This window comes from Ceratotherium simum, chromosome 28 (genome assembly GCF_057802395.1).
Source record: "Ceratotherium simum simum isolate JZ-2026a chromosome 28, ASM5780239v1, whole genome shotgun sequence".
NCBI classification, from domain to species: Eukaryota; Metazoa; Chordata; class Mammalia; order Perissodactyla; family Rhinocerotidae; genus Ceratotherium; species Ceratotherium simum.
Genome location: NC_141927.1, coordinates 8,088,331 through 8,106,380, shown reverse-complemented (window position 1 = coordinate 8,106,380; position 18,050 = coordinate 8,088,331). Strand labels below are relative to the sequence as shown.

Genomic DNA, 18,050 nt, shown 5'->3' with positions numbered 1-18,050 from the left:
GGAGTTTTCTGGATCCTACTCAGAGGTTGTCCTGAATGAGAAAATGGAGATCACAGGTGACTTAGGTGACACCTTTGCTCAACACCTCCAGTGGATCTCAGACTTTGCTGCCTACTGGAATCACGTGGGGAGAATTCCAAAGCTCCCAGTGCCCAGGCCGCAACAAACACACCCTCCATTGGTATCTCTTGCAGTAGGCTTCAGGCACAGGTATTTGCTAACCACCCCGCCCTGAGTCCCATGTGGGCCACCATGCGAATAAGTCTGCAGCCACGCTTGTCTCACTGAAGTCTGCCTAAGATTCCCTGGGGCTCACCGTCCAAATGCATGTAATGATGCCGTGGGGCCGAGTGTGCCTGAGAACCTGTGTTTCTAATCAGCCCTAGGTCCTGCCAAACATTGCTTCACCCAGTCACTTTAACTTGGATGAGTCAAAGAAATTTTTAAAATGGTCTGCATGCCTAGAAATCAAAAGTGCGTACCATAGGTCAACTTCGGGAGAATTTTATTAATAACAAAAGAACATTTTAAAACACAACTTTCTAATGACATGTAATAACCCAAATGATCAAACCCATGAGAATATCGCGCTTCAGGATTTCCACAGAAATAACCCCACAGAGTCAAAATATCTCATCCCAGGTCAGGGAAGTCTTTACAATTTGCCACAGACTATTTTGAGCCCTTTACCCATTTTCCCCAAATTCTGAAATCAGAGGAGACATACAGATTAATTTTCTATTATCTTTTAGTTGAGACCTTAACCCTGCAATGGAACTAAGTAGCATCAAATGGATTTCAGTGTCAAACAACTTCCTATTCCAGGTTGATTAGCGCCCTTTGAATCGTCACTTCTGCTTCCATCATGAAAGAGGGCAGTGTTTGCCCGTGTGTGTCCCCAAGCATCGTCTGGGCTTCCACCATGTGTACCCAGAGCAGAGATGGGGAATGGCTGATTCCCGAGAAAAACCCTGCTCCTTGTGACTTCTCCTCCTCACTCGACAGTCAGTTCCAGGTGTCCTGGGGCAGGAGGACATGTCTTCCTTGGAAGGAGGTGTCTCCCTCCCAGTCACTCTCTTCAGAGGAAGAGGAAACCTGGAGGTCATTCTCCAGGACACTCAGTGGGACACGGGCACAGATCAGCTCAGACGTCTCTAGTGTGGGAGGCCTCTGCCCAGGAGGGCTTGGCGTCTCAGCTGGAAGGCAGGAGGGAGCAGTCAGGAGTCTGGAGCTCCACCAGCCATTGTCTAATGTCCTGAAGAGCATTGTGAGGGGCTGGCCCAGGACACGGTTCAGTGCTGGGCGATGGGCCACAGAGCAGGGCTGGGCGGTATTCAGCTGAGGTCTGTTGTGTGGAGGCGGGAGGTCAAGGCATTACCCCTGGGCATGAATCTTTCTGGTCACCTGGCGTCCTGCAGTGGGTCTACGTCCAATTGTCCGTGGTGGAGGCTGGGGAGTCTGGGAAACCCCCAGATGTGGTCTCTGATTGCTCTTCTTAGGGGCCTGGAAGGGAGTGAGTCTCGGTTTCTTGGGGAGGGTCTGGAAAGTCTGCAGTGGGACCTGGGCAGGTCATTGCCTGCTGCCTTGATGCTGATTTTGGCATCCCGGTCCACAGTAGGTCCAGCAGCCGGCAGGCTGGGATAGGAGTTGACATCCAGATACGTGGCTTATGCGTGGGGTTTGAGGGCGTGGCCCAGGCCATGTGTCTTGGAGGGAGCAACTTGCAAAAATTCAAATATTCCAGCCCCCACCAACTGACTCTTCAGTCAAACACAGCACAACTGGAAAGTCCTCAGACGCCCTAATAAATCCAGCCTTCTCCAATAGCATCACTGTGGACAGCTAGACCTCAAAGTCAGTACTCACAAGTTCACACTGAATGCCATATCCCGTGAGCGCACCCAGATAGATAGTCCCTCAATATTTCTAGATTACTCACACCTATAACACACAATATTTCCTATATATGCCTGTGTTTGTGAGTGAGTGTGTGTCTGTGTGTGTCTGTGCAGGCATGTGCATCAAAGCCTGTAGTGAGATGACTGGAATACATCCGGAGACCTCTGCCCTTTCTTGTTCCTCCTCTTGGTAGCTCTGGCTCTCCCTCCAAGACAAGGGACTTTGCCAACGTTCCTCACCCCCTGAGCTGAGATCTCCCTGGCTGACTTGTTGAGCGGGTAGTTTTCCTGTTCAGGATCATTCTTTTTCATCCCATCTCTGTATTTTGACTGGTGAATCATGACCGCATGGGCAGGCAGGGCAGGATCTATTTTCCTGAGGTTGAATTCAGGCTTTGGAAGGTTGTGTACTTGCTGGAATCTCCACTGGTCTAAGGTGACTTGCTTGACTGAAGTGTCTTCCGTGTGCTCCACTGACTCAGGCATTGTGATGCTGGAGTCTCTTTCAGGCTCCCACTGGGCTGCAACCATGCCCGTATGGTCAGACATGACGCATCTTGGTTCCCCACCTATTGACACACTCCCACCGTCTCTTTCTAATTCACTCTTCTGGATGTAAAAGAGGACATAGGCGTGTTGGTTGAGGGCAGAAGTAATGTCACAGGCGGTGATCTTAGCATCATCCATTTTATACCACTGGCCATTTCCAGCTTTTATGTAACAGAAGTAGTGTCCGTTGTGACCACTCCACCCAGCGTGGACCAGCACGGCATAGAGTATGTAAATGAGAGGTCCTGCGTTCTGCTGAGATGTGTATTGATGCATGTCAAGATACTCAGGATATTGCACTTCCTTAGGCATTTTGCTGCCTGTGAAATTTGAGAACCGTTTCAATACAAGGATAAGGACCTTGGAGGAAGTGTGCAAAGTCAACGTCTTGGAAGCAGGCCCCTTCTTTAGACACCAACTACAATAATATGAATCTTCACCATCCAGCTTTTCCGGCTTCACCAATTGTGCCAAGGCTTGGTTCACACTCTTGGCTGCCTTGATATCCAGGGTAATGTCCAGGTAAGGGTCAAAAGCGTTTGAAACGCCATGGCAGTGGAGACACTGGATTTGAGATCTCCAATATCCTCCAAATATTTGACGGATTAGGTGTCGTCATCAGAGTGGTGGTCTACGTGCTCGTACTCACGCAAGCATGCTTGCTGCATGGCATCCATAGTGAACATCAGAAATTCATGGGCATCTTCCTGCTGGTGTCTGTGGAAGCCAGTAACAAGCTCTGGCAGGGGCTGGAGAACACCTCCAGGCTGATAGAGGGCCCGGGTAATATGAGCTTGCATAGCACACAGCGTGCAGAATCTCTGATTCTGACAGGTTTTCGAGTGCTGCTGGGACAGCAGATAGCTCGCCAGGGGTGGTGTGTATGTCAGACACTGCAGTGCCGCATTCACATAGCAGGTGTTCCCCATATTCTGAAGCCCAGCGCCAACCACATAAGGTCTCTTCCAAGTTAGAGGAAGTTTCTTTGTGGGATCCAGCCCTGCTGACACAGGGTCCAAACCGTCACGCACGTTGCAAACTGTCTGTGATGATGGTGATGGCTTCTCAGGTAGAGAGTGTCCCCAGTGGACTTCAGCACCATTTACATTTGACTGAGAAGGTTTGAGTTTTGGAAAGACATTAAACTGAGACTTATCCCCCCAGTGGAGAGAAGCAGTCTCCATGTCTCTGGCAGTAAGGTTCACAAGATTTCTCATCTGGGACCTCAAGTTGAAGAAGGATGCTTCCCTCCCTGAGACAGTCTCCAAATTACAGGCTTGCCCAACTCCACAGCCCTTTTATGGCTTGCTCCACCCACTCAAACAGGTACAAGACCCACCAATCAACTACAAACACTTGATTGGATTAAGGGTTTAGGGTGTGGTCACGCTTATTCCCCAGGGAGACTAGTGGATGCTTTTCAATGATTTCTATTTACAGAACACCTAAAACGTGCTTAATTTTTAGGATTATATATAAGGATGTTGAGGCTGGAAATGAATCAGGATGGTGGGGATACATTTGTCTTAGTCTTTCCAAAATAGAGATAAAGAATCCTGGGAAATGTTCTGTGTTTGTGTATGTGTGTGTGTGTGTGTGTGTGTGTGTACACGTGCTTATAAGTTATTCCAGGCATTCACATTTGCAATGTGCTAATGTTCCTAAGGTGTTATTGTTTGTACTTGGTATCGCTGCTCAGGGTGCCATAACAAAATCCACAGACTGAGTGGCTTAAAGCACAGACATTTATTTTTTTGCAGCTCTGGAGGCTAGACGCCTGAGATGAAGGTATCATGGATGGAAGGCACAGAATCATGCAGACTGAAAGAAGCACTCGCCAACGGATGTGCTGCATGGAGGTAGGAGCAGTCATTTGTTCTTCCTAAGGAAATGTTCCTTACTGAGGCATGGGAGTTTTCTGGATCCTACTCAGAGGTTGTCCTGAATGAGAAAATGGAGATCACAGGTGACTTAGGTGAAATCTTTGCTCACCACCTCCAGTGGATCTCAGACTTTGCTGCCTACTGGAATCACGTGGGGAGAATTCCAAAGCTCCCAGTGCCCAGGCCGCAACAAACACACCCTCCATTGGTATCTCTTGCAGTAGGCTTCAGGCACAGGTATTTGCTAACCACCCCGCCCTGAGTCCCATGTGGGCCACCGTGCGAATAAGTCTGCAGGCACGCTTGTCTCACTGAAGTCTGCCTAAGGGTCCCTGGGGCTCACCGTCAAAATGCATGTAATGATGCCGTGGGGCCGAGTGTGCCTGAGAACCTGTGTTTCTAATCAGCCCTAGGTCCTGCCAAACATTGCTTCACCCAGTCACTTTAACTTGGATGAGTCAAAGAAATTTTTAAAATGGTCTGCATGCCTCGAAATCAAAAGTGCGTACCATAGGTCAACTTTGGGAGAATTTTATTAATAACAAAAGAACATTTTAAAACACAACTTTCTAATGACATGTAATAACCCAAAGGATCAAACCCATGAGAATATCGCGCTTCAGGATTTCCACAGAAATAACCCCACAGAGTCAAAATATCTCATCCCAGGTCAGGGAAGTCTTTACAATTTGCCACAGACTATTTTGAGCCCTTTACCCATTTTCCCCAAATTCTGAAATCAGAGGAGACATACAGATTAATTTTCTATTATCTTTTAGTTGAGACCTTACCCCTGCAATGGAACTAAGTAGCATCAAATGGATTTCAGTGTCAAACAACTTCCTATTCCAGGTTGATTAGCGCCCTTTGAATCGTCACTTCTGCTTCCATCATGAAAGAGGGCAGTGTTTGCCCGTGTGTGTCCCCAAGCATCGTCTGGGCTTCCACCATGTGTACCCAGAGCAGAGATGGGGAATGGCTGATTCCCGAGAAAAACCCTGCTCCTTGTGACTTCTCCTCCTCACTCGACAGTCAGTTCCAGGTGTCCTGGGGCAGGAGGACATGTCTTCCTTGGAAGGAGGTGTCTCCCTCCCAGTCACTCTCTTCAGAGGAAGAGGAAACCTGGAGGTCATTCTCCAGGACACTCAGTGGGACACGGGCACAGATCAGCTCAGACGTCTCTAGTGTGGGAGGCCTCTGCCCAGGAGGGCTTGGCGTCTCAGCTGGAAGGCAGGAGGGAGCAGTCAGGAGTCTGGAGCTCCACCAGCCATTGTCTAATGTCCTGAAGAGCATTGTGAGGGGCTGGCCCAGGACACGGTTCAGTGCTGGGCGATGGGCCACAGAGCAGGGCTGGGCGGTATTCAGCTGAGGTCTGTTGTGTGGAGGCGGGAGGTCAAGGCATTACCCCTGGGCATGAATCTTTCTGGTCACCTGGCGTCCTGCAGTGGGTCTACGTCCAATTGTCCGTGGTGGAGGCTGGGGAGTCTGGGAAACCCCCAGATGTGGTCTCTGATTGCTCTTCTTAGGGGCCTGGAAGGGAGTGAGTCTCGGTTTCTTGGGGAGGGTCTGGAAAGTCTGCAGTGGGACCTGGGCAGGTCATTGCCTGCTGCCTTGATGCTGATTTTGGCATCCCGGTCCACAGTAGGTCCAGCAGCCGGCAGGCTGGGATAGGAGTTGACATCCAGATACGTGGCTTATGCGTGGGGTTTGAGGGCGTGGCCCAGGCCATGTGTCTTGGAGGGAGCAACTTGCAAAAATTCAAATATTCCAGCCCCCACCAACTGACTCTTCAGTCAAACACAGCACAACTGGAAAGTCCTCAGACCCCCTAATAAATCCAGCCTTCTCCAATAGCATCACTGTGGACAGCTAGACCTCAAAGTCAGTACTCACAAGTTCACACTGAATGCCATATGCCGTGAGCGCACCCAGATAGATAGTCCCTCAATATTTCTAGATTACTCACACCTATAACACACAATATTTCCTATATATGCCTGTGTTTGTGAGTGAGTGTGTGTCTGTGTGTGTCTGTGCAGGCATGTGCATCAAAGCCTGTAGTGAGATGACTGGAATACATCCGGAGACCTCTGCCCTTTCTTGTTCCTCCTCTTGGTAGCTCTGGCTCTCCCTCCAAGACAAGGGACTTTGCCAACGTTCCTCACCCCCTGAGCTGAGATCTCCCTGGCTGACTTGTTGAGCGGGTAGTTTTCCTGTTCAGGATCATTCTTTTTCATCCCATCTCTGTATTTTGACTGGTGAATCATGACCGCATGGGCAGGCAGGGCAGGATCTATTTTCCTGAGGTTGAATTCAGGCTTTGGAAGGTTGTGTACTTGCTGGAATCTCCACTGGTCTAAGGTGACTTGCTTGACTGAAGTGTCTTCTGTGTGCTCCACTGACTCAGGCATTGTGATGCTGGAGTCTCTTTCAGGCTCCCACTGGGCTGCAACCATGCCCGTATGGTCAGACATGACGCATCTTTGTTCCCCACCTATTGACACACTCCCACCGTCTCTTTCTAATTCACTCTTCTGGATGTAAAAGAGGACATAGGCGTGTTGGTTGAGGGCAGAAGTAATGTCACAGGCGGTGATCTTAGCATCATCCATTTTATACCACTGGCCATTTCCAGCTTTTATGTAACAGAAGTAGTGTCCGTTGTGACCACTCCACCCAGCGTGGACCAGCACGGCATAGAGTATGTAAATGAGAGGTCCTGCGTTCTGCTGAGATGTGTATTGATGCATGTCAAGATACTCAGGATATTGCACTTCCTTAGGCATTTTGCTGCCTGTGAAATTTGAGAACCGTTTCAATACAAGGATAAGGACCTTGGAGGAAGTGTGCAAAGTCAACGTCTTGGAAGCAGGCCCCTTCTTTAGACACCAACTACAATAATATGAATCTTCACCATCCAGCTTTTCCGGCTTCACCAATTGTGCCAAGGCTTGGTTCACACTCTTGGCTGCCTTGATATCCAGGGTAATGTCCAGGTAAGGGTCAAAAGCGTTTGAAACGCCATGGCAGTGGAGACACTGGATTTGAGATCTCCAATATCCTCCAAATATTTGACGGATTAGGGTGTCGTCATCAGAGTGGTGGTCTACGTGCTCGTACTCACGCAAGCATGCTTGCTGCATGGCATCCATAGTGAACATCAGAAATTCATGGGCATCTTCCTGCTGGTGTCTGTGGAAGCCAGTAACAAGCTCTGGCAGGGGCTGGAGAACACCTCCAGGCTGATAGAGGGCCCGGGTAATATGAGCTTGCATAGCACACAGCGTGCAGAATCTCTGATTCTGACAGGTTTTCGAGTGCTGCTGGGACAGCAGATAGCTCGCCAGGGGTGGTGTGTATGTCAGACACTGCAGTGCCGCATTCACATAGCAGGTGTTCCCCATATTCTGAAGCCCAGCGCCAACCACATAAGGTCTCTTCCAAGTTAGAGGAAGTTTCTTTGTGGGATCCAGCCCTGCTGACACAGGGTCCAAACCGTCACGCACGTTGCAAACTGTCTGTGATGATGGTGATGGCTTCTCAGGTAGAGAGTGTCCCCAGTGGACTTCAGCACCATTTACATTTGACTGAGAAGGTTTGAGTTTTGGAAAGACATTAAACTGAGACTTATCCCCCCAGTGGAGAGAAGCAGTCTCCATGTCTCTGGCAGTAAGGTTCACAAGATTTCTCATCTGGGACCTCAAGTTGAAGAAGGATGCTTCCCTCCCTGAGACAGTCTCCAAATTACAGGCTTGCCCAACTCCACAGCCCTTTTATGGCTTGCTCCACCCACTCAAACAGGTACAAGACCCACCAATCAACTACAAACACTTGATTGGATTAAGGGTTTAGGGTGTGGTCACGCTTATTCCCCAGGGAGACTAGTGGATGCTTTTCAATGATTTCTATTTACAGAACACCTAAAACGTGCTTAATTTTTAGGATTATATATAAGGATGTTGAGGCTGGAAATGAATCAGGATGGTGGGGATACATTTGTCTTAGTCTTTCCAAATTAGAGATAAAGAATCCTGGGAAATGTTCTGTGTTTGTGTATGTGTGTGTGTGTGTGTGTCTCTGTGTGTGTGTGTACACGTGCTTATAAGTTATTCCAGGAATTCACATTTGCAATGTGCTAATGTTCCTAAGGTGTTATTGTTTGTACTTGGTATCGCTGCACAGGGTGCCATAACAAAATCCTCAGACTGAGTGGCTTAAAGCACAGACATTTATTTTTTTGCAGCTCTGGAGGCTAGACGCCTGAGATGAAGGTATCATGGATGGAAGGCACAGAATCATGCAGACTGAAAGAAGCACTCGCCAACGGATGTGCTGCATGGAGGTAGGAGCAGTCATTTGTTCTTCCTAAGGAAATGTTCCTTACTGAGGCATGGGAGTTTTCTGGATCCTACTCAGAGGTTGTCCTGAATGAGAAAATGGAGATCACAGGTGACTTAGGTGAAATCTTTGCTCACCACCTCCAGTGGATCTCAGACTTTGCTGCCTACTGGAATCACGTGGGGAGAATTCCAAAGCTCCCAGTGCCCAGGCCGCAACAAACACACCCTCCATTGGTATCTCTTGCAGTAGGCTTCAGGCACAGGTATTTGCTAACCACCCCGCCCTGAGTCCCATGTGGGCCACCGTGCGAATAAGTCTGCAGGCACGCTTGTCTCACTGAAGTCTGCCTAAGATTCCCTGGGGCTCACCGTCCAAATGCATGTAATGATGCCGTGGGGCCGAGTGTGCCTGAGAACCTGTGTTTCTAATCAGCCCTAGGTCCTGCCAAACATTGCTTCACCCAGTCACTTTAACTTGGATGAGTCAAAGAAATTTTTAAAATGGTCTGCATGCCTAGAAATCAAAAGTGCGTACCATAGGTCAACTTTGGGAGAATTTTATTAATAACAAAAGAACATTTTAAAACACAACTTTCTAATGACATGTAATAACCCAAAGGATCAAACCCATGAGAATATCGCGCTTCAGGATTTCCACAGAAATAACCCCACAGAGTCAAAATATCTCATCCCAGGTCAGGGAAGTCTTTACAATTTGCCACAGACTATTTTGAGCCCTTTACCCATTTTCCCCAAATTCTGAAATCAGAGGAGACATACAGATTAATTTTCTATTATCTTTTAGTTGAGACCTTACCCCTGCAATGGAACTAAGTAGCATCAAATGGATTTCAGTGTCAAACAACTTCCTATTCCAGGTTGATTAGCGCCCTTTGAATCGTCACTTCTGCTTCCATCATGAAAGAGGGCAGTGTTTGCCCGTGTGTGTCCCCAAGCATCGTCTGGGCTTCCACCATGTGTACCCAGAGCAGAGATGGGGAATGGCTGATTCCGAGAAAAACCCTGCTCCTTGTGACTTCTCCTCCTCACTCGACAGTCAGTTCCAGGTGTCCTGGGGCAGGAGGACATGTCTTCCTTGGAAGGAGGTGTCTCCCTCCCAGTCACTCTCTTCAGAGGAAGAGGAAACCTGGAGGTCATTCTCCAGGACACTCAGTGGGACACGGGCACAGATCAGCTCAGACGTCTCTAGTGTGGGAGGCCTCTGCCCAGGAGGGCTTGGCGTCTCAGCTGGAAGGCAGGAGGGAGCAGTCAGGAGTCTGGAGCTCCACCAGCCATTGTCTAATGTCCTGAAGAGCATTGTGAGGGGCTGGCCCAGGACACGGTTCAGTGCTGGGCGATGGGCCACAGAGCAGGGCTGGGCGGTATTCAGCTGAGGTCTGTTGTGTGGAGGCGGGAGGTCAAGGCATTACCCCGGGCATGAATCTTTCTGGTCACCTGGCATCCTTCAGTGGGTCTACGTCCAATTGTCCGTGGTGAAGGCTGGGGAGTCTGGGAAACCCCCAGATGTGGTCTCTGATTGCTCTTCTTAGGGGCCTGGAAGGGAGTGAGTCTCGGTTTCTTGGGGAGGGTCTGGAAAGTCTGCAGTGGGAGCTGGGCAGGTCATTGCCTGCTGCCTTGTTGCTGATTTTGGCATCCCAGTCCACAGTAGGTCCAGCAGCCGGCAGGCTGGGATAGGAGTTGACATCCAGATACGTGGCTTATGCGTGGGGTTTGAGGGCGTGGCCCAGGCCATGTGTCTTGGAGGGAGCAACTTGCAAATATTCAAATATTCCAGCCCCAAGCAACTGACTCTTCAGTCAAACACAGCACAACTGGAAAGTCCTCAGACCCCCTAATAAATCCAGCCTTCTCCAATAGCATCACTGTGGACAGCTAGACCTCAAAGTCAGTACTCACAAGTTCACACTGAATGCCATATCCCGTGAGCGCACCCAGATAGATAGTCCCTCAATATTTCTAGATTACTCACACCTATAACACACAATATTTCCTATATATGCCTGTGTTTGTGAGTGAGTGTGTGTCTGTGTGTGTCTGTGCAGGCATGTGCATCAAAGCCTGTAGTGAGATGACTGGAATACATCCGGAGACCTCTGCCCTTTCTTGTTCCTCCTCTTGGTAGCTCTGGCTCTCCCTCCAAGACAAGGGACTTTGCCAACGTTCCTCACCCCCTGAGCTGAGATCTCCCTGGCTGACTTGTTGAGCGGGTAGTTTTCCTGTTCAGGATCATTCTTTTTCATCCCATCTCTGTATTTTGACTGGTGAATCATGACCGCATGGGCAGGCAGGGCAGGATCTATTTTCCTGAGGTTGAATTCAGGCTTTGGAAGGTTGTGTACTTGCTGGAATCTCCACTGGTCTAAGGTGACTTGCTTGACTGAAGTGTCTTCTGTGTGCTCCACTGACTCAGGCATTGTGATGCTGGAGTCTCTTTCAGGCTCCCACTGGGCTGCAACCATGCCCGTATGGTCAGACATGACGCATCTTTGTTCCCCACCTATTGACACACTCCCACCGTCTCTTTCTAATTCACTCTTCTGGATGTAAAAGAGGACATAGGCGTGTTGGTTGAGGGCAGAAGTAATGTCACAGGCGGTGATCTTAGCATCATCCATTTTATACCACTGGCCATTTCCAGCTTTTATGTAACAGAAGTAGTGTCCGTTGTGACCACTCCACCCAGCGTGGACCAGCACGGCATAGAGTATGTAAATGAGAGGTCCTGCGTTCTGCTGAGATGTGTATTGATGCATGTCAAGATACTCAGGATATTGCACTTCCTTAGGCATTTTGCTGCCTGTGAAATTTGAGAACCGTTTCAATACAAGGATAAGGACCTTGGAGGAAGTGTGCAAAGTCAACGTCTTGGAAGCAGGCCCCTTCTTTAGACACCAACTACAATAATATGAATCTTCACCATCCAGCTTTTCCGGCTTCACCAATTGTGCCAAGGCTTGGTTCACACTCTTGGCTGCCTTGATATCCAGGGTAATGTCCAGGTAAGGGTCAAAAGCGTTTGAAACGCCATGGCAGTGGAGACACTGGATTTGAGATCTCCAATATCCTCCAAATATTTGACGGATTAGGGTGTCGTCATCAGAGTGGTGGTCTACGTGCTCGTACTCACGCAAGCATGCTTGCTGCATGGCATCCATAGTGAACATCAGAAATTCATGGGCATCTTCCTGCTGGTGTCTGTGGAAGCCAGTAACAAGCTCTGGCAGGGGCTGGAGAACACCTCCAGGCTGATAGAGGGCCCGGGTAATATGAGCTTGCATAGCACACAGCGTGCAGAATCTCTGATTCTGACAGGTTTTCGAGTGCTGCTGGGACAGCAGATAGCTCGCCAGGGGTGGTGTGTATGTCAGACACTGCAGTGCCGCATTCACATAGCAGGTGTTCCCCATATTCTGAAGCCCAGCGCCAACCACATAAGGTCTCTTCCAAGTTAGAGGAAGTTTCTTTGTGGGATCCAGCCCTGCTGACACAGGGTCCAAACCGTCACGCACGTTGCAAACTGTCTGTGATGATGGTGATGGCTTCTCAGGTAGAGAGTGTCCCCAGTGGACTTCAGCACCATTTACATTTGACTGAGAAGGTTTGAGTTTTGGAAAGACATTAAACTGAGACTTATCCCCCCAGTGGAGAGAAGCAGTCTCCATGTCTCTGGCAGTAAGGTTCACAAGATTTCTCATCTGGGACCTCAAGTTGAAGAAGGATGCTTCCCTCCCTGAGGCAGTCTCCAAATTACGGGCTTTCCCAACTCCACAGCCCTTTTATGGCTTGCTCCACCCACTCAATCAGGTACAAGACCCACCAATCAACTACAAACACTTGATTGGATTAAGGGTTTAGGGTGTGGTCACGCTTATCCCCCAGGGAGACTAGTGGATGCTTTTCAATGATTTCTATTTACAGAACACCTAAAACGTGCTTAATTCTTAGGATTATATATAAGGATGTTGAGGCTGGAAATGAATCAGGATGGTGGGGATACATTTGTCTTAGTCTTTCCAAAATAGAGATAAAGAATCCTGGGAAATGTTCTGTGTTTGTGTATGTGTGTGTGTGTGTGTGTGTGTGTGTGTGTACACGTGCTTATAAGTTATTCCAGGCATTCACATTTGCAATGTGCTAATGTTCCTAAGGTGTTATTGTTTGTACTTGGTATCGCTGCTCAGGGTGCCATAACAAAATCCACAGACTGAGTGGCTTAAAGCACAGACATTTATTTTTGCAGCTCTGGAGGCTAGACGCCTGAGATGAAGGTATCATGGATGGAAGGCACAGAATCATGCAGACTGAAAGAAGCACTCGCCAACGGATGTGCTGCATGGAGGTAGGAGCAGTCATTTGTTCTTCCTAAGGAAATGTTCCTTACTGAGGCATGGGAGTTTTCTGGATCCTACTCAGAGGTTGTCCTGAATGAGAAAATGGAGATCACAGGTGACTTAGGTGAAATCTTTGCTCACCACCTCCAGTGGATCTCAGACTTTGCTGCCTACTGGAATCACGTGGGGAGAATTCCAAAGCTCCCAGTGCCCAGGCCGCAACAAACACACCCTCCATTGGTATCTCTTGCAGTAGGCTTCAGGCACAGGTATTGGCTAACCACCCCGCCCTGAGTCCCATGTGGGCCACCGTGCGAATAAGTCTGCAGGCACGCTTGTCTCACTGAAGTCTGCCTAAGATTCCCTGGGGCTCACCGTCCAAATGCATGTAATGATGCCGTGGGGCCGAGTGTGCCTGAGAACCTGTGTTTCTAATCAGCCCTAGGTCCTGCCAAACATTGCTTCACCCAGTCACTTTAACTTGGATGAGTCAAAGAAATTTTTAAAATGGTCTGCATGCCTAGAAATCAAAAGTGCGTACCATAGGTCAACTTTGGGAGAATTTTATTAATAACAAAAGAACATTTTAAAACACAACTTTCTAATGACATGTAATAACCCAAAGGATCAAACCCATGAGAATATCGCGCTTCAGGATTTCCACAGAAATAACCCCACAGAGTCAAAATATCTCATCCCAGGTCAGGGAAGTCTTTACAATTTGCCACAGACTATTTTGAGCCCTTTACCCATTTTCCCCAAATTCTGAAATCAGAGGAGACATACAGATTAATTTTCTATTATCTTTTAGTTGAGACCTTACCCCTGCAATGGAACTAAGTAGCATCAAATGGATTTCAGTGTCAAACAACTTCCTATTCCAGGTTGATTAGCGCCCTTTGAATCGTCACTTCTGCTTCCATCATGAAAGAGGGCAGTGTTTGCCCGTGTGTGTCCCCAAGCATCGTCTGGGCTTCCACCATGTGTACCCAGAGCAGAGATGGGGAATGGCTGATTCCCGAGAAAAACCCTGCTCCTTGTGACTTCTCCTCCTCACTCGACAGTCAGTTCCAGGTGTCCTGGGGCAGGAGGACATGTCTTCCTTGGCAGGAGGTGTCTCCCTCCCAGTCACTCTCTTCAGAGGAAGAGGAAACCTGGAGGTCATTCTCCAGGACACTCAGTGGGACACGGGCACAGATCAGCTCAGACGTCTCTAGTGTGGGAGGCCTCTGCCCAGGAGGGCTTGGCGTCTCAGCTGGAAGGCAGGAGGGAGCAGTCAGGAGTCTGGAGCTCCACCAGCCATTGTCTAATGTCCTGAAGAGCATTGTGAGGGGCTGGCCCAGGACACGGTTCAGTGCTGGGCGATGGGCCACAGAGCAGGGCTGGGCGGTATTCAGCTGAGGTCTGTTGTGTGGAGGCGGGAGGTCAAGGCATTACCCCTGGGCATGAATCTTTCTGGTCACCTGGCGTCCTGCAGTGGGTCTACGTCCAATTGTCCGTGGTGGAGGCTGGGGAGTCTGGGAAACCCCCAGATGTGGTCTCTGATTGCTCTTCTTAGGGGCCTGGAAGGGAGTGAGTCTCGGTTTCTTGGGGAGGGTCTGGAAAGTCTGCAGTGGGACCTGGGCAGGTCATTGCCTGCTGCCCTGATGCTGATTTTGGCATCCCGGTCCACAGTAGGTCCAGCAGCCGGCAGGCTGGGATAGGAGTTGACATCCAGATACGTGGCTTATGCGTGGGGTTTGAGGGTGTGGCCCAGGCCATGTGTCTTGGAGGGAGCAACTTGCAAAAATTCAAATATTCCAGCCCCCACCAACTGACTCTTCAGTCAAACACAGCACAACTGGAAAGTCCTCAGACCCCCTAATAAATCCAGCCTTCTCCAATAGCATCACTGTGGACAGCTAGACCTCAAAGTCAGTACTCACAAGTTCACACTGAATGCCATATCCCGTGAGCGCACCCAGATAGATAGTCCCTCAATATTTCTAGATTACTCACACCTATAACACACAATATTTCCTATATATGCCTGTGTTTGTGAGTGAGTGTGTGTCTGTGTGTGTCTGTGCATGCCTGCGCATCAAAGCCTGTAGTGAGATGACTGGAATACATCCAGAGACCTCTGCCCTTTCTTGTTCCTCCTCTTGGTAGCTCTGGCTCTCCCTCCAAGACAAGGGACTTTGCCAACGTTCCTCACCCCCTGAGCTGAGATCTCCCTGGCTGACTTGTTGAGCGGGTAGTTTTCCTGTTCAGGATCATTCTTTTTCATCCCATCTCTGTATTTTGACTGGTGAATCATGACCGCATGGGCAGGCAGGGCAGGATCTATTTTCCTGAGGTTGAATTCAGGCTTTGGAAGGTTGTGTACTTGCTGGAATCTCCACTGGTCTAAGGTGACTTGCTTGACTGAAGTGTCTTCCGTGTGCTCCACTGACTCAGGCATTGTGATGCTGGAGTCTCTTTCAGGCTCCCACTGGGCTGCAACCATGCCCGTATGGTCAGACATGACGCATCTTGGTTCCCCACCTATTGACACACTCCCACCGTCTCTTTCTAATTCACTCTTCTGGATGTAAAAGAGGACATAGGCGTGTTGGTTGAGGGCAGAAGTAATGTCACAGGCGGTGATCTTAGCATCATCCATTTTATACCACTGGCCATTTCCAGCTTTTATGTAACAGAAGTAGTGTCCGTTGTGACCACTCCACCCAGCGTGGACCAGCACGGCATAGAGTATGTAAATGAGAGGTCCTGCGTTCTGCTGAGATGTGTATTGATGCATGTCAAGATACTCAGGATATTGCACTTCCTTAGGCATTTTGCTGCCTGTGAAATTTGAGAACCGTTTCAATACAAGGATAAGGACCTTGGAGGAAGTGTGCAAAGTCAACGTCTTGGAAGCAGGCCCCTTCTTTAGACACCAACTACAATAATATGAATCTTCACCATCCAGCTTTTCCGGCTTCACCAATTGTGCCAAGGCTTGGTTCACACTCTTGGCTGCCTTGATATCCAGGGTAATGTCCAGGTAAGGGTCAAAAGCGTTTGAAACGCCATGGCAGTGGAGACACTGGATTTGAGATCTCCAATATCCTCCAAATATTTGACGGATTAGGGTGTCGTCATCAGAGTGGTGGTCTACGTGCTCGTACTCACGCAAGCATGCTTGCTGCATGGCATCCATAGTGAACATCAGAAATTCATGGGCATCTTCCTGCTGGTGTCTGTGGAAGCCAGTAACAAGCTCTGGCAGGGGCTGGAGAACACCTCCAGGCTGATAGAGGGCCCGGGTAATATGAGCTTGCATAGCACACAGCGTGCAGAATCTCTGATTCTGACAGGTTTTCGAGTGCTGCTGGGACAGCAGATAGCTCGCCAGGGGTGGTGTGTATGTCAGACACTGCAGTGCCGCATTCACATAGCAGGTGTTCCCCATATTCTGAAGCCCAGCGCCAACCACATAAGGTCTCTTCCAAGTTAGAGGAAGTTTCTTTGTGGGATCCAGCCCTGCTGACACAGGGTCCAAACCGTCACGCACGTTGCAAACTGTCTGTGATGATGGTGATGGCTTCTCAGGTAGAGAGTGTCCCCAGTGGACTTCAGCACCATTTACATTTGACTGAGAAGGTTTGAGTTTTGGAAAGACATTAAACTGAGACTTATCCCCCCAGTGGAGAGAAGCAGTCTCCATGTCTCTGGCAGTAAGGTTCACAAGATTTCTCATCTGGGACCTCAAGTTGAAGAAGGATGCTTCCCTCCCTGAGACAGTCTCCAAATTACAGGCTTGCCCAACTCCACAGCCCTTTTATGGCTTGCTCCACCCACTCAATCAGGTACAAGACCCACCAATCAACTACAAACACTTGATTGGATTAAGGGTTTAGGGTGTGCTCACGCTTATCCCCCAGGGAGACTAGTGGATGCTTTTCAATGATTTCTATTTACAGAACACCTAAAACGTGCTTAATTCTTAGGATTATATATAAGGATGTTGAGGCTGGAAATGAATCAGGATGGTGGGGATACATTTGTCTTAGTCTTTCCAAATTAGAGATAAAGAATCCTGGGATATGTTCTGTGTTTGTGTATGTGTGTGTGTGTGTGTGTGTGTGTGCACGTGCTTATAAGTTATTCCAGGCATTCACATTTGCAATGTGCTAATGTTCCTAAGGTGTTATTGTTTGTACTTGGTATCGCTGCTCAGGGTGCCATAACAAAATCCACAGACTGAGTGGCTTAAAACACAGACATTTATTTTTTTGCAGCTCTGGAGGCTAGACGCCTGAGATGAAGGTATCATGGATGGAAGGCACAGAATCATGCAGACTGAAAGAAGCACTCGCCAACGGATGTGCTGCATGGAGGTAGGAGCAGTCATTTGTTCTTCCTAAGGAAATGTTCCTTACTGAGGCATGGGAGTTTTCTGGATCCTACTCAGAGGTTGTCCTGAATGAGAAAATGGAGATCACAGGTGACTTAGGTGAAATCTTTGCTCACCACCTCCAGTGGATCTCAGACTTTGCTGCCTACTGGAATCACGTGGGGAGAATTCCAAAGCTCCCAGTGCCCAGGCCGCAACAAACACACCCTCCATTGGTATCTCTTGCAGTAGGCTTCAGGCACAGGTATTGGCTAACCACCCCGCCCTGAGTCCCATGTGGGCCACCGTGCGAATAAGTCTGCAGGCACGCTTGTCTCACTGAAGTCTGCCTAAGATTCCCTGGGGCTCACCGTCAAAATGCATGTAATGATGCCGTGGGGCCGAGTGTGCCTGAGAATCTGTGTTTCTACTCAGCCCTAGGTCCTGCCAAACATTGCTTCACCCAGTCACTTTAACTTGGATGAGTCAAAGAAATTTTTAAAATGGTCTGCATGCCTAGAAATCAAAAGTGCGTACCATAGGTCAACTTTGGGAGAATTTTATTAATAACAAAAGAACATTTTAAAAGACAGCTTTCTAATGACATGTAATAACCCAAAGGATCAAACCCATGAGAATATCGCGCTTCAGGATTTCCACAGAAATAA

General features: G+C 48.8%; 4 protein-coding genes across 4 annotated transcripts; all 4 read right to left on the bottom strand.

Annotated features, from left to right (window-relative positions):
* Positions 1 to 2,021: 2,021 nt before the first annotated feature.
* LOC147913308 (ubiquitin carboxyl-terminal hydrolase 17-like protein 17) lies at positions 2,022 to 3,629 on the bottom strand. Its single transcript, XM_087418248.1, is given in 2 exon segments — positions 2,022 to 3,058; positions 3,061 to 3,629. Coding segments are annotated over 2 exon segments (1,353 nt in total). The 5' UTR covers positions 3,377 to 3,629.
* A 1,733-nt stretch (positions 3,630 to 5,362) lies between these two features.
* Positions 5,363 to 7,987, bottom strand: LOC147913307 (ubiquitin carboxyl-terminal hydrolase 17-like protein 6). Its single transcript, XM_087418247.1, is given in 3 exon segments — positions 5,363 to 5,553; positions 6,409 to 6,549; positions 6,552 to 7,987. Coding segments are annotated over 3 exon segments (1,515 nt in total). The 5' UTR covers positions 7,735 to 7,987.
* A 1,740-nt stretch (positions 7,988 to 9,727) lies between these two features.
* LOC147913306 (ubiquitin carboxyl-terminal hydrolase 17-like protein 6) lies at positions 9,728 to 12,351 on the bottom strand. The gene is given in 3 exon segments (XM_087418246.1): positions 9,728 to 9,918; positions 10,773 to 10,913; positions 10,916 to 12,351. Coding segments are annotated over 3 exon segments (1,515 nt in total). The 5' UTR covers positions 12,099 to 12,351.
* A 1,735-nt stretch (positions 12,352 to 14,086) lies between these two features.
* Positions 14,087 to 16,711, bottom strand: LOC147913305 (ubiquitin carboxyl-terminal hydrolase 17-like protein 6). Its single transcript, XM_087418245.1, is given in 3 exon segments — positions 14,087 to 14,277; positions 15,133 to 15,273; positions 15,276 to 16,711. Coding segments are annotated over 3 exon segments (1,515 nt in total). The 5' UTR covers positions 16,459 to 16,711.
* Between the last annotated feature and the right edge of the window lie 1,339 nt (positions 16,712 to 18,050).